This window comes from Chenopodium album, chromosome 17 (assembly GCF_948465745.1).
Source record: "Chenopodium album chromosome 17, dcCheAlbu1.1, whole genome shotgun sequence".
Lineage (NCBI taxonomy): Eukaryota > Viridiplantae > Streptophyta > Magnoliopsida > Caryophyllales > Amaranthaceae > Chenopodium > Chenopodium album.
In genome coordinates, this window is record NC_137850.1 from 1,166,496 (window position 1) to 1,181,831 (window position 15,336).

The 15,336-nt window shown below is 34.3% G+C and overlaps 1 protein-coding gene across 1 annotated transcript; it reads right to left on the reverse strand.

Moving 5' to 3' along the window:
- Nucleotides 1-2,164: 2,164 nt before the first annotated feature.
- On the reverse strand, nucleotides 2,165-7,213 carry LOC145590203 (uncharacterized). Its single transcript, XM_081646954.1, has 9 exons — nucleotides 6,815-7,213; nucleotides 6,091-6,280; nucleotides 5,645-5,781; nucleotides 5,256-5,368; nucleotides 3,700-3,931; nucleotides 3,126-3,284; nucleotides 2,804-2,883; nucleotides 2,629-2,678; nucleotides 2,165-2,298 (listed from the first exon to the last, which is right to left on the reverse strand). The coding sequence occupies exons 1-9, from the start codon at nucleotides 7,211-7,213 to the stop codon at nucleotides 2,165-2,167; spliced, it is 1,494 nt and encodes a 497-aa protein (XP_081503080.1).
- Between the last annotated feature and the right edge of the window lie 8,123 nt (nucleotides 7,214-15,336).

Sequence of the window (15,336 nt, forward strand, 5' to 3'; positions counted from 1 at the left end):
ACAATATTAAAGGGACGATAAGTTGAGGCTTGGCAGATGGCAGTGGGTCGGGCTAGCCTAGTGAACCGCACACAGTCGGACATGAGATAATCACGATCCCAAATGATTTTTTAGATGGCTTTTCTTAAGGTTAATTTTTAAATTACCATTTAAAAATATAACCATTTTCGAACTAACTACCTATTTAATTTTTTATTTTAAATTACGACCCCTTAAATTAAATAAATGCTCAGATTACCACCCATTTTAAAAATCCGGTGAATTTTCCGTCTGTGGGCCCCACCTAACACTTATTTTGACCCTTTTGACTGATTTTCCCCCCGATTTTTCTCTTTAAAAACGCTCTTTAAACTTTAATTCACATTTCCTTCACCAAATTCTACCAAAAATCAAAGAGAAAAATGTGAATTGAAGTTAGGAGAGCGTTTTTAAATAGAAAAATCGGGGAAAAAATCAGTCAAAAGGGTCAAAATAAACGTTAGGTGGGGCCCACAGACGGAAAATCCACCAAATTTTAAAAATGGGTGGTAATCTGAGCATTTATTTAATTTAAGGGGTGGTAATTTAAAATAAAAAATTAAACGGGTGGTTAGTTTGAAAATGGTTACATTTTTTGGTGGTAATTTAAAATTTTTCCTTTTTTAATTCTTGGGATGTTTTTTTGTTTGTTGAGCATGCCGGACATAGAACAACCTACGAAGTAAGAGATAGGTTGTGTCATGATTTTAAAAGTGGTTGGCTAGCCGACATTAAACGAATGTAATAATCAGGTGATGTTTATCACGGTTTTCTAGTCTAGTTTTTGGGGGCTAGAAATTTGAAAGTAGAGGGGTTAAGTAAATGAATCTAGTCCACTCCAGTTACCTCACTTGGTGTAATTTGAAGTTTAGACCTCTAGAATTAACTCTTATTAAGTGAATTAACACTTTGTTTGTCAAAGTCCAAGCCTAGCCTACTTTTTTTTTTTCCAGCTAATGAGAAGGGTCCTACTAATCTATTATGGCAGAACCTTTTCATAGGTTCACCCACCCAAGATTATCGGTGGGATTTGGGAGGGGAGGGTAAGAATATCCCCACCCCAAATAGCTTCTAGTGGAGTTTAATCCTACTGAGATATAAATTTTTCCACTAGACCAACCCTAGTACAAGTCTACTCTTTTTTTATACGGTAAAGTGAACCTTGACCAGACCTTAACCCTTATGATTATTTTGGTCCAGTATGTACAAACCTATTTGGGTACCCAAATCTCTCGGTGGTTACAAATCTAATAAAATTCTACATGAATAAATTAAATTTGTGTATTTTTTGTTATTAATAAATCAAAACGTAAAAGAACAAAAGAACCGTCATTTTGATCTAAAAGGGGCAAATCCTTTGGAAGTTTATTCACTTTATTCCTATAAATTTATTATACACAACTTACATACAACTATACAAGTATACAGTATATAGATAGATTGGATAGCTTACAACTTCTGTCAGACCCTAAAGTAGAGATGTATCTTTGCTATGGAAATGAGGCAGATTTGGAAGCTCATAAATGGAATTATTTTCAATGCAGAAGTCTACAACTGCAATTATGTTTTTTAACAGATTTATTATAGATTATCAGATAAACTCTTTTGTGTTACAGGGTGTTTGGAAGGGAAAATAGTTTAGCCCCTCCCTTAAAGCATACAGTTCTGAACCCAGTGCATTTGGGGCATTGTATTTACAAGAATAACCAAAATGTCATCCTCTTTGACATTCCTGAAAACACCACCTCCTCCTCCTAACTCAGTTGAAACCCAAGAACCATAGTATTATGAGCGTAGGTCATGTTGATCATTTTGTGTTGTCCAGTGAGTGCTGCAGCTGCTTATTATGAAGCCGGCCTCAAGGCTCTTCCTCAGTCCACTTAGTTTTGTCAAGCTGTTTTATCACTCTCTAGTCGTCCGTTTTAAAAACACTCTTAGAAGTAAAGTAGTATGGTACTTTGAGAATGCATGCATTTTGCAGATAAGCTATTCTTTCAACTTTAGGATGTAATAGTTTTTTAGGTGCTATGCCCAAGTAATGCATGCTTCCTTTTATGTTAAAAAAAAAGTATATAGTATATGATTTATAAGTACTAGAATTTCATAAAATACAAAATAAATTAGTAACACAATGAAAATAGCAAAATCATTTCAAATATTGTTTGAGATCTTCATAATACATCTTGAACCACCCTTTGATAATCTCAACTTTTGTTCTTTGATGAACTAACCATTCTGGATCATCTTCTTCTGCAGGAAGCATGTCTTGGCAATGGGTTCCTACAAATATTTAAGGTAATTAAAGTAAAATTTTAGGTAACATTTTGCTTCCTTTAGCTAATGTCAAATAAAACCTTTAATACACTTCTTACTCGTATACTCCGCACTTTGAATGTATATTTTGCCTGCATGTTACACTAACTATTAATATCTTTAACTATGGAGTACTTTGTACCTAATAGTGAGGATTACGCATATATAGTATATATATGCAAAAAAAAAAAAAAAAAAAAAAAAAAAAAAAAAGCTAATAAAAGTGAACAACTTTAAAACCCGATGAAGTAGAAGAATAATAGATAGCACTTAAATGACAAGATGTTGCACACTAACCATTTGTGGTATAAATGGCAATTATGCTCTCTGATAAGTTTTCTAAAACCCTGCCAAAATGCACAAATTTAAGTTAAAAGCAAGGTTAATTAATTGATTTATATGTGTTAAAGAACACAATAGAAAATAAATAAATAAAAAGCATTTTCTAGTCCAAAGGAAAAAGGAGGATTACCCAGCACTACTATAAGTGTCTCTTAGTCCATTGGAGAAAATAATGTTACTGCCAAATTTATTCAAAATCAGCTTCATATCCTGTAGTGGATAATATTATGTAAGAAACTAGTCTCATATCCATTTACAAAGCATTTTTTATTTATTTATTTTTTTTATTCTAAACAGATCCATTTACAATGCTTAACGCTTTAAAATTTTTGGATCGCATAGAAATTATTCAAACAATAAAAATAATTTTAAATGAGTAAAAATGAGAACGGAGAATAAATAAGTTGGCCTCATGCAGTAAAGAAAAAAAGACAAAAATTTTCCATACTCACATGCCCTCCATAATAAGTTGTGATCCAATGTGGTCGTGGCACAACATTGTACTCGTCTTTGCATTCCTTGATAAATTGGAGCAAGTTAAAAGTTTCATATGGAAACATAGAATCCTTATTTGTGCCATATGACATAGGCGTCACCATTTCACTGCAACTCTGAAATTTCAAGGAAAGATATTAAACTATAGACACAAATATTGAGAGATGGCTTCAATGCATGATTTGTGTCAAGTCGTGTATCTTGGCCTATCTAAGCTCTATCTACGTGTGTAAAATATTTCAAAGAGAATCCTAAATTTGAAATTTCCAATCAAATTAAGGTCAAGTTCACGTGTCACGTTGCTTAACCCATGTGTTTTATGGTGCAAGGTTGTCCCATGATGGACCTTAGACCTGGTTATTGGGCAGGTTTAGTCATGGTCAATGCAAATCAATTGCAGGCCGGATCAAAGAGGGTCACATTTTATAAGGTCAATTAACAAGTCGAGTCAATAGCGGGTATAGAGACATGTTGCTTTCCATTGGACCTCATTGTGCTTTTCCAATAAAGGTATAAATTAACTTAATTTACCTGCCAATCCCATCCTATGAATTGATTGTCATCGACATAAATATCTAGACAATCCGTGTTATTGGTCGAGTATACATCGACTGCTGCGTAAATTTGAGCAAGTATATCGTTTTTGCTTCTACTGTCTATTGCTTCACAAATGCTGCTCACACTAGGGATATTATATTGAGTTGCTTGTGCATAAACGTTGATTGCCAAAAAGTCCTTAAGCTCACTTGTATTTTTCAATTGGCTACATAACAAAGCACAAAATAAAAAAATATAATTAAATACTAAGGGTTAACACTTAACAATATTAGACAATTCATGCGTTGACAAAATGATATGAATTGAACCAAATTAATAGTTTATTGGTGCTATTGTAACACCACATCATCGGGTGTCATACATTCTTTTGCCATGTAATAAAATTGAGTTAGCAAATTTCAATTCATGACACTGAAAATTATAAAGTGAAAAAAAAGTACTATAGGCTTACTCAATAAGTAATTAAGATGGTGACATTGTTTCAAAAAAAAAAAATGGTGACACAATATTAGTAATACTTCGTATTATGGCTAGCACAAATTTTCAGATGTGGTTGGCCATACTGTGTGACCAGTCACAATTTCTTTTATTCTTAAAAAATAAAATTTCTATCTCTCCTCTCTCCTCATCTTCTCTTTCAAACTTTCTATCTCTAACCGTCGTCTTCCGCCGGAGCACTAATTTTTGTCGTCGTTGTCTTCTTGTTCGTCGTTGTCGAAGGTTCTCGAAGCTCCAAACCAACACAGATCTAAATCACCATTTTCGTGTTTGCCATTGTCGAAGGTCCTCAAAGCTCCAAACCAACCCATCGATAATAGCATTGGTTTGGCCAATTATTTACAGTAACATTGTGAAATAATGTAGTCCATTTCTTTATCTGTATTTTTTGTGGCATGCACATTAAATTACGTTTAAAAGCATTGATTTATAGTTACCCAGATTTGATCGTCGTCGTTGATTTCAAACTCAGAAACTTGTTTTGATCCTTTTCTTTTTAATTATTTGGTTTTTATTTATTAAGTTAGTTTCTTCTGGTAATTTTGGCTGGAATTGGTGGTGGTTGATTGTTGTGGTGGTTGGAATTGGTGGTTTCGTGGCGGCTTTAGCGGTGGAATTGATGGTTAGGTCAGGGGTTACTAGATTCGGCCAGGAGTTACTAGATTCGGTTAGGGGTTACTAGGTCGGACAAGGGTTACTTTAGGGGTTATTTAGGGGTTACTTCGAGGGTTACTAGACAGGGGTTACTTCAAGGGTTACTTTAGGGATTACTTCGAAGGTTACTAGAGGGGTTACTTCAGGGGTTACTAATGTGACACCTTGCCACACCGAGCGGCTAGCCCAAACACACTGTATTGCTAGAACAAGTATTTGATACTCGCACTATTATTGAAAAAGTCTACCTTAAATTAATATTTAAAAAATTTGTACTTTAGTTTTTTGGTTGATACGAATAGATTTATAACTTTAAGTGATAAACTTATGTTTCCTTATGTCCGAGTAAACAAATTAAAGGAATTATTATTACTTACACACAAGTTTTAAATTTGTCGCTCAAAATAGAGAGACCATTCCGCTTTGCCCCAATTCTATCAATCTCAGTCCATGAGTTTTTGATGGTTTCGTAACAACTTTTACTTGTTTCCTACAAAACCAACATAATGCAACTCACAAATCACAATCAACATGGGGATACTTTAGCTGAAGCCATGAAGCTAGTGGGAAAGTTTGCATCTCACAATTAAAAGTTTGCGGGATCAAATCCCACCAGAGGCACTTTAGGGTGGGGATTTTCTTACCCTTCCCTACACTCTAAAAGTGTTTAGCCCACTAACCCGGACTAAGAGTGTCTATGAGAGGTTCCAGCCTGAAAGGGCCCTTCTCCCCTACAAACCAAAAAATGATATCATGTTATATTTACCTTAAAATCCTTGGTGACGACAGAGTAATATCCATGATTTGGTGGAATAATTTTGTCAAAGTATAACACAGGAGCCGATGAGGCCAGGGCACCCAAGACAACATGGGGATACTTTAGTCGGAGCCATGAAGCTAGCACTGTATGTAACATAAAAAATAATATGAGCGAGGATAATTATGTACACTATATAATGCCATCAAAGTATATATATACATAAAAGAAAATGTGGATAGCTCAAATGTTTAGAGCTTTCCTCCCAGTTTCAAAAGATCTTGGGATTGATTTCACCCCGCCCTTGTGGCTCTCCAAACAACAACAAAAAAAAATCTCCATACTTATGCAAGTTATTAAATTATTATTTGATTCGTCTTATAATATGTACTTTGTATATAAAAACATTAACAATAGAAAAGTGTATATATTGAGAGTGCGCGACTATGACTTACTTCCACCGTAAGATCCACCTGCAGAAATAACAGGAGAATAGAGTGCATTATGCTTCTGTTTAAGGTACAAAATCAACTTTGCGAAATCAGCTAAAGCTTGTGCAGAGTTGAAATATCCACGAATATTTGCATTTTTTGTGACTTCTTCTGTTGACATACCAAAAGGAATAGACTCTCCATAAAATCGATGCTATAAAGAAAACAAATGCTTTCATCAGTTCAATAACATGACATATATTTCATCTCTTTGCAAATCTATGTTTTTTTTAACAAGGTGAAATGAGTATTATACTCTCTTCGTGTTTTAATAAGAGTTACACTTTGACCGGCACAAAATTTTAGATAATTTAATTGACTTAAATAAGATAAAAGGTAAGTGGGGTAATTGGCGTATTAAAAAAATTGTAAAAGAAAGATAGTAGGGTTAATAGTTTATTAAAAAGTAATAAATGTGAGAGAAAAGAAATAATAAAAAAAAAAGCAGTAGCGGATTTAGCTGGGGACCATGAGAGGAGAGAGATATAATATTAAAATGTAGTTATTTGCTAAAAAATGAATGTGTAAGACTTGTTAAAACACGGCTAGATATGATAAGTGTAACACTTATTAAAACACTAAAGAGTATACTACTACTAGATGCCAAACTTTTTTAAGGTCAAATCAGTGCATTTGCAAAGTTAGACAGTGTTAGTTATTCTCAAACATAGGGAATATCAAATTTTACCTCAATACAAACCAAGAGAGCCTTAAAACGTCGGGCATAATCGTTGAAAATGAACTTACTGGGCGTAGCATCATGTAGTGGTCCTTCATCTCCAAGATAGACTAATATAGGTGACTTAGATTTGGCACCTCCCCAATACTTATAACTAATGATATACTTTTGATTAAATGTTGCATAACTTTCTGGTTGATAATTGAAGTGATCAAGTGTTTGTGGGTAATGTAAAATGTTAACATCATTATCAAGAGAAGATGTTATGGTTTTTACGACGCCATGATTATTATGTTTTATTCTTGATTTGCTAATAACTTTCATTCTTGCCATGACAAGAGAAGAAGTTGAGAAGATCAAAACAAATAATAATGGAAGAGATTGGAGCAATTTTGTGAAAGAATTCATTGCAATTTGTAATTAAGCTTAGTGTTTGTTGAGAGAATGAATAATGTTGTATATTCATGGAAGACTATTACAAATTATATATACAAGTCTAAGGTGCTAATTATGTAATGTACAGCTAAGAAAATCAATTACATAGCAATAAAAGTCTATGAGAAAGTACTCTGTATTATACAAAGATAGAAGATAGTATGAGTCAATCTACACTTATAGAAGTCAAAGATATGAAAAGATAATAATTGTGAAGGAAATCAGCCCATAATTGCATATCAAAGATTATATGATAATATCATATCATGATATTATTCCCTACATTTGTTTCTTGGTTTCTACACTACACCATGCGTTAATGGGACTTATGAACGTATACTTAAATAGTACAAGTGTGTACACATGGAAATTGATTGGAAATTCTCTCCGTTTTTAAAGGAATTCTAGTAGAATGATTAGTCAAAGATTGATCATTTTCAATTGCATCATGAAAGTATTTTACATTTTGTATAATTATGTCATTTTTGTTAAGAGAAGTTCGATTGAGAGTGACAACTAAATTACGATGAGAACATTGAAAAAGTTGCTTGTGTGCTTGATTTCTTTTAGTTGTTGTTATTGGTTTGCTTTAGTTTAATTATGTTGTTCATGTATAAGTTTCTTGTGTTGTTGATTGGGTTTTAGTTTTTCAATAGTTCTCTTTCTCTTCTTGGTCATGAGTTAGAGTTCCATAGAACAATTCTAGTTTTGGAAGTTAACAAAGAGTTGTCGTGGTCTAGCTTTTGAGCCTTGTTGGTTGGTTTTAAGGGTTGTAATATTAAACAATCCCTTGTTAGTTAGGTTGGTGGTCCTGTTAGTAGCTTTGTCGGGGTGTGTATGTGTTCCCTTGGTTGTTAAAACAGTTCTCCAGGGGGGTGAAGTTATTTGCGCATGTGGATAGTTTTCCATGCATATGGAGTTTGCACTTTGCAGGAGGAGTATGGTTTTGAGGGAAGAGTTTGGTTTGCAGGTCTTTTTGCTAGGTTGTGGGATGATATGGGCATTCATGAAATTGCTATCATTCCTTTATTAGTTTGGGTGATGACAAGGTCAGTCATTGCTAGTAATCAATATCTTGAAGGAAGCAGGCTACCCATCTTTGATGTTTGGGTTGAGCAAAGTCCTCAATTATATTTTCTAGCATTCTCTGTTGGTAAATTTGCAAAAAGAGAACCTGCATTTGGATGCACGGTTTCTCATAGAGTCATTAAAGTATATGACTCTATAGGTTTTGTTCCCAGACTCCTAACATGCAGATATGCTTTTCAAGCCCTAGGGGTGGAATGGTGTCAAAGGTCCGTTCTTCAACAACAGGGTGCATATTTCAGGTTCTTTCGTCTCTCAACAATTTCTATCATCATATTCCTTTGCTGTAAATGTCAGTTCTGGTTCTCTTAAATGTTTATGATCTGCACTCTTGGTCCATCTCGACTATTTCAATTAATTTGACTTCTCTTGATCCACAATATGGATATGGTTTGGTTTTCTTGGTTGTCTGTGCTCCGCAACTATTGGTTTGCTGCAAGACCTTTTCAGTATTTTGTTCTTTTTGTTCTTCTTGTAATGGTACTTAATGTATATCTTTTATCAATTTCGGTTGCGGCAAGCTGAGAATGGCTTCAATCTTGTCGGGATTTGCGTCAATTCCTCTTTCACTAACCATATATCCTAAAAACTTTCCTGATCTAACCCTAAGACACACTTCTCGGGATTTAGCTTCATTTGGTATTGTCGGAGAGTGTCGAAGGTTTCCCTCAGATTTGCGACATGATCAGTAGCAAATCGACTTTTAACAATTGAGTCATCCACGTATACTTTAACGTTTCTTCCCTTCTGATTTGCGATTACCTTATCGACTAATTTTTGATACGTTGCACCCGCATTCCGCAGCACAAATGACATTGCTTTATAACAATAAACTCCGGCATCTGTAATGAATGCAGCCTTGGTTCTATCGGGCTCGTACAGGCTGACTTGATGCTATCCAGAGAAGGCATCCATGAAACTTAACAGAGCATGGGCGGAAGTTGAGTCTACAAGCCTATCTATTCTGGGAAATGGGTAACAGTCTTTCGGGCAAGCCTTATTCAGATCGGTGAAGTCGACACACATCCTCCACATTCCTAACGGCTTTTTCACCATCACTACGTTTGCTAACCATTCAAGATGCGTGCAAGGCTCTATGAACCCTGCCGCTAACAATTTATTCACTTCCGCTTGTATAGCCTCAATCTTCTCTATCGAGAAATTCCTTTTCTTCTGTCTTACTTGTTGTGCTCGTCTGTCAACATTTAGCTTGTGTACCATAACGTCAGGATGAATCTCTGGCATTTCATCAGCCGAGAAGGTGAACACGTCTGCATTTTCCCATAGGAGATCAACTAAGTGACACCATAAATCAACGTCCATATCTGATCCCACCCGTCCGACTCGGCGTAGGACTCCTGGTTGCAGTTCTATTTCGACGGTTTCTCCCCCCGGCAAAGGGCGAGGTACCGACTTGGGCGTGTATAAAAATTTTCATTGCCAAGTCATGTGTGGATGGAGTTCTTTCCCTTTTTTGACCCACAAGATCTGCTAGCGGTTGTTGGCATGGTGGTATTACTGCAGTCACAAAGCAATCTCTGGCCATTGTTTGGCTTCCCAAAACTCGCTCTGGTTTACATGCGTTCCAGGTGAGCTCCGGTACTAACGAGTCTTGGAATCTGTAAAGGTTTATCATCTAATTAAGCACCTGCATAGTCAGCATAAATTAGCTAACCCGGGGGATTATCCGGGAATAACCACTTCGGTGCTAAAGTCAGTAATTTGATGATAAGAATAAGAGAAAGGATAAGAGAGTGTTTAAGAGAGAGAGAAATATATATAGAGAGAGAAAAAATCGTACCTTAATAGTGAATCATGTTTGGGTATTTATAGGAAGATAACCAAGCTGGTGCCACCTATCGACATAGTCGGGAAATTGACTTTATAGGCAGTAGGTGCTTACGTGGCCAAAAGCGACTCTCCACGTGGCAGTGACCAAAGTTGTTATAGGGAGTAGGCCGATATGCATGATTTAATAATAGATAATTAAGAAACTTAAACGCATTTTACCGGATAAATCATGTCGGTGTCGACACTATCTCGTACACGTAATAATTAGGCGATGAAGTACGTAGAGGAATCTGATCCACTCCAAATACCTCACTTGGTAGAATTTGAAGTTTAGACCTTTACGAACTAAGGTATTAAGGTAATTAAGACTCTTAACAAATGAATTAACACTTTGTTAATCAAAACTTAAGCCTATAATTTTTTTTAGTTAATGAGAAGGGTCTTACTAATCTACTATGCCATAACCTTTCATAGGTTCACCCTCCCAAGGTTAGCGGGCTAGGGTCTTTGGGATTAAAGGGGGGAAGGGTAAGGGTATTCCACCCCAAATAGCTTTCTAGTGGAGTTTGATGCCAGTGAGATATAAATTGTCCCACTAGACCAATCCTTGTACAAGCCTACTTTTTATTTTTCTTTTTTTTTTTCATACGGTTAAATGAACCTTTATCATACCTCAACTCTCACGAACTTTTTGGTCCATTATTTACAAGTCTACTTGGGTACCCAAAATTCTCAATGGTTACAAATGTAATAAGATTCTATATGAATTATTTGAATTTGTGTTTTCTTGTTATCAATAAGTCAAAACATAAAAGAACGAATTGAAAGAAGTGTTATTTTGTTTTGGAAGGGGGAAATCGTTCGGAAGTTTATTTCATACAAATTTATTATACACAGCTTACATACAAGTATGCAGTATATAATTTTATAATTTATAAGTATTATAATTTTGTGAAATACAAAATAGATTATCTACACAATGAAAATAGCAAAATCATTTCAAATATTGTTTGAGATCTTCATAATATATCTTGAACCACCCATCGATAATCTCAACTTCTCTATTCCTTTGATGAACTAACCATTTCGGATCATCTTCTTTTGCAGCATGCATGTCTTGGCAATGGGTTCCTACAAATATTTAAGGTAAATAAAATAAAATTTACCATGATCAAAGTTCTTCCCATTGTGCCTTATTCCACGCATCTACATCGAAAAATTAGTAGTGGAGTAGAAGTTTCAATCTTGGATCCATGAAAATGATTTTCCTCAAGTTCTCTATTTTCTTCGATTGTTTTATTATAGGGTATACGACAATTTTTTCATAAGTGGAAAGTTATTTTTTCGATAATTAAGGAATATCATTTTCTTTTTGTAAAGATGGTATGTCACATTTTGTGTTTTCTTTTTATTCTGCACTTCTATATTTTCTCTCCTTCATCAATCCTTCCCTCCCTTGTATTTCCATTTTCCACTATTCTTTTTCTCCATATGTTTTTCTATAACCAAACAAAGGGAAACTCTTTTCATCACAATCATGTTGTCCATAAAAAACTATCGTCTTTTGAAAATGATTTTCCATAAAATTTATTTTCTATTAAAATAAACGGAACCTTAAATCACGATTTTGATAGCTCAAATAAGTTAAAATATGTCCATTTCCCAGTCAACTGCCATACTTTAAGGTCATCCTTATAGTCTTAGGAATTTTCCTCATTCTAGATGTTAATTAGTGGCTGGCAATTGGAATTATATTGTAAGGCCTAGTTTTGTTTCTCTTCTTGAAAATCATAGATAGTGGTTGAACATATAACCACTATCCGTTCAGCTCTAATAAATTCAGTTCAATTTAGCTCTATTAAGTTCATTTCAGTTCAGTTCATGCAGTCAATCACAATAGGCCCTTAGTGAGCAATTGAACTCAACTCAAAACATCAAAAATATATAGTGACAATATATGTGTAATAACTAAGATTGTAGTCAACACTTCCTAGCTACCACCAAATATACATCTTGAAATGAAATGATATAGACGAACACCAAAGTTTATTACATCAATTCTAAGATATACATTCAGAATTGAACCCCCTTTAGGGAATTATACTCGTCAAAGCAGTTGGATCAATCAATGCACACGAGTAAATATTCCACAGACCATTCTCCCTAATATTCCAAATACCATTCTCCCTCACTTGCGATTCCAAAGAGCATCACCCCAATTCTCTTTTTCACTCTTTCTCCAGTTTTACCATTCTCTCAATAGAGGTGTTAAAAATTATCAATATATATAATTTTTTTTTTTACAAAAAAAAAGCTGTTAATTTTTTTAAAATAAACAAAATAAAGACCAGCAAATTACATGATGTATGGCAAACTATATGGTCGTGATATATTGCATACAACTAGTGGCGGATCCAGGATTTCTACCCAGGGGTAACATAGCACAATAAGAAGAAGAAAAAAAAAAGTTGAAACGAGTTGCTATTATATATATTAGCCTTTCATAATTAGCCTTTAATCTTAAAGTAGACAAATTTTCATTTTACAAATATGGAATAATTCATATTCCTACTTATCAATATATATAATACAATGGTCAAATTTATTAGTATATTTTTATATGTACTCCAAATTTATTATTCACTAGGTTAGATCTCGTGCCATGCACGATGATTGTTATATATTATTGACAGATTAATATTATAATCATAAATTAGTCGAGGAATAATAAAAGTATGTGATATGTTAAATTTTAAATGTAGCTTCTAATACACAATTAAAATAAAAGTAGGCAAAAGATCAGAGCAAAATTTTTTTTGTTGTAAAACAGATCACAAAATAATTTTTAAGAATATAATTTTTGGTTTATAATTGTCCAATTTTTTGTTTTAGAAAGATTTGTGAAATCTTTTTATTTTAAATATACTACATTAATATGAAATGTGTACAACAAGTAATATTATTTTTTAAATTGATTTATTTCCTTAATTAATAGATTTTTTTATATAAAAAAATAATAACTAAGGACACACCAGGAGATGACACGTGTCATTTCCGGTGTGTCTTTTATATAGTATTGATTGATTGATGAGTATATGGTAATTTAAATTAATATACTACTCCGTATGAATAAAAAGAAAATATAAAATATAAAATTATTTTACTTAATACTAGTATAAATTATTGCTTTACTCGTACGAAACTAAAGTAGATATATTACTCACCAAATAATTAAATATGTGCATTAAAATTATTAAAGGTGTAATAAAAATGGGAAGAATTTCATCAAATGAATGAGTCTTTAAGAACATACTACTATACAATTTAGTTTTTTTTCGTTATATTTGGTATCATGTATATTGATTAAAAATAATGAAAGTAGAAGTATATATATATTGTGATTTAAAAACCCTAGATTTTATTCCTTTATAACTTTTTATAACTTAAATGAAAGTCTTTTAGTAAAAATAAAATAAAATAGATGAATACAAAAATAATTATGCACAAATATACTATAAATAGATTTCTGTAAAATAAACATTAAAAAAAAAGAGTATAGCAGAACCTAAGAAACCTGTTTTTTTAAAAAACAGGTCTCTTTTAATTGAACATGAAAAGTAGCGGATGTTGCACATTGATATTAATTTGAACTCCTTTTTTTTTTTCAGGGGTAGCATGTGCTACCCCTTGTGTCTTCGTGGGTCCGCTACTGCATACAATATTTCTACAGGAGAAGAGAAGTAGAGAATTGCTCTGGCTTTTTATTTAAGGTACACAGCTGTGTCTTCTTGCGCACCCCATTTTCTTTCACCGTTCTTTCTTTTACTTTTTCGTCCATAAGATTTATGCAATTTACTCATTGTTCTCATCAGCACGGTGCCGATCACTCCAATTTTAGAAGGATTAACCATTGGGGAGTCACTTACTGCTTTAGAAACCAAATGGTGACTTTTTCCGGCTTCCAGCTTCTCCGTACTGATCATTCCACTTTCGCAATTCATTCATGCTAGCTGCATCATAAGCAACTAAAGGTCCTACCTGCAATGTACAAAATGATCAAGCAATGTCAATTCGGGTTCTCTTCAATGTTTATAATCTGCGCTCTTGGTCCATCTCGACTGTTTCAGTTAATTCGATTTTTCTTGGTCCATTGTATGGATGTGGTTTGGTTTTCTTGGTTGTTCGGGCTCCGCGGCTATTAATTTGCTGCAAGACCTTTTCAGTATTTTGTTCTTTTTGTTCTTCTTTTTTAATGGTACTTAGTGTATATCTTTTATCGATTTCGGTTGCGGCAAGCTGAGAATGGCTTCAATCTTGTCGAGATTTGCGTCAATTCCTCTTTCACTAACCATAAATCCTAAAAACTTTTCTGATCTAACCCTGAATACACACTTCTCAAGATTTAGCTGCATTTGGTATTGTCAGATAGTGTCAAAGGTTTCCCTCAGATCTGCAACGTGATCTGTAGCCAATCGACTTTTAACAATTGAGTCATCCATATATACTTCAACGTTTCTTCCCTTCTGATTTGCGAATACCTTATCGACCAATTTCTATTACGTTGCACCTGCATTCCGTAGCCTAAATGACATTGCTTTATAACAATAAACTCTGACATCTGTAATGAATGCAACCTTGGTTCTGTCGGGCTCGTACAAGCTGACTTGATGGTATCCAGAGAAAGCATCCATGAAACTTAACGAGCATGACCGGAAGTTGAGTTTACCGGCCTATATATTCTAGGCAATGGTTAGCAATCTTTCGGGCAAGCCTTATCAAGATCGGTGAAGTTGACACACATCCTCCATTTTCTAGACGACTTTTTCACCATCACTACATTTGCTAACCATTCAGGATACGTGCAAAGATATATGAACCCTGCCGCAAACAATTTATTCACTTCGGCTTGTATAGCCTCAATCTTCTCTGTCGAGAAATTCCTTTTCTGCTGTCTTACCGGCTGTGCTCGTCTATCAACATTTAGCTTGTGTACCATAACGTCATGATGAATCCCTTGCATTTCATCAAGGTGAACACGTCTGCATTTTCTCGTAGGAGATCAACTAAGTGACACCGTTTATTGACGTCCATATTTGATCCCACCCATACTACTCGGCTTAGGACTCCTGGTTGCAATTTTATTTCGACGGTTTCTCCCCCGACAAAGGGCGAGGTACCGACTCTAGGCGTGTATCAAAATTTTCCATGGCTAAGTCATG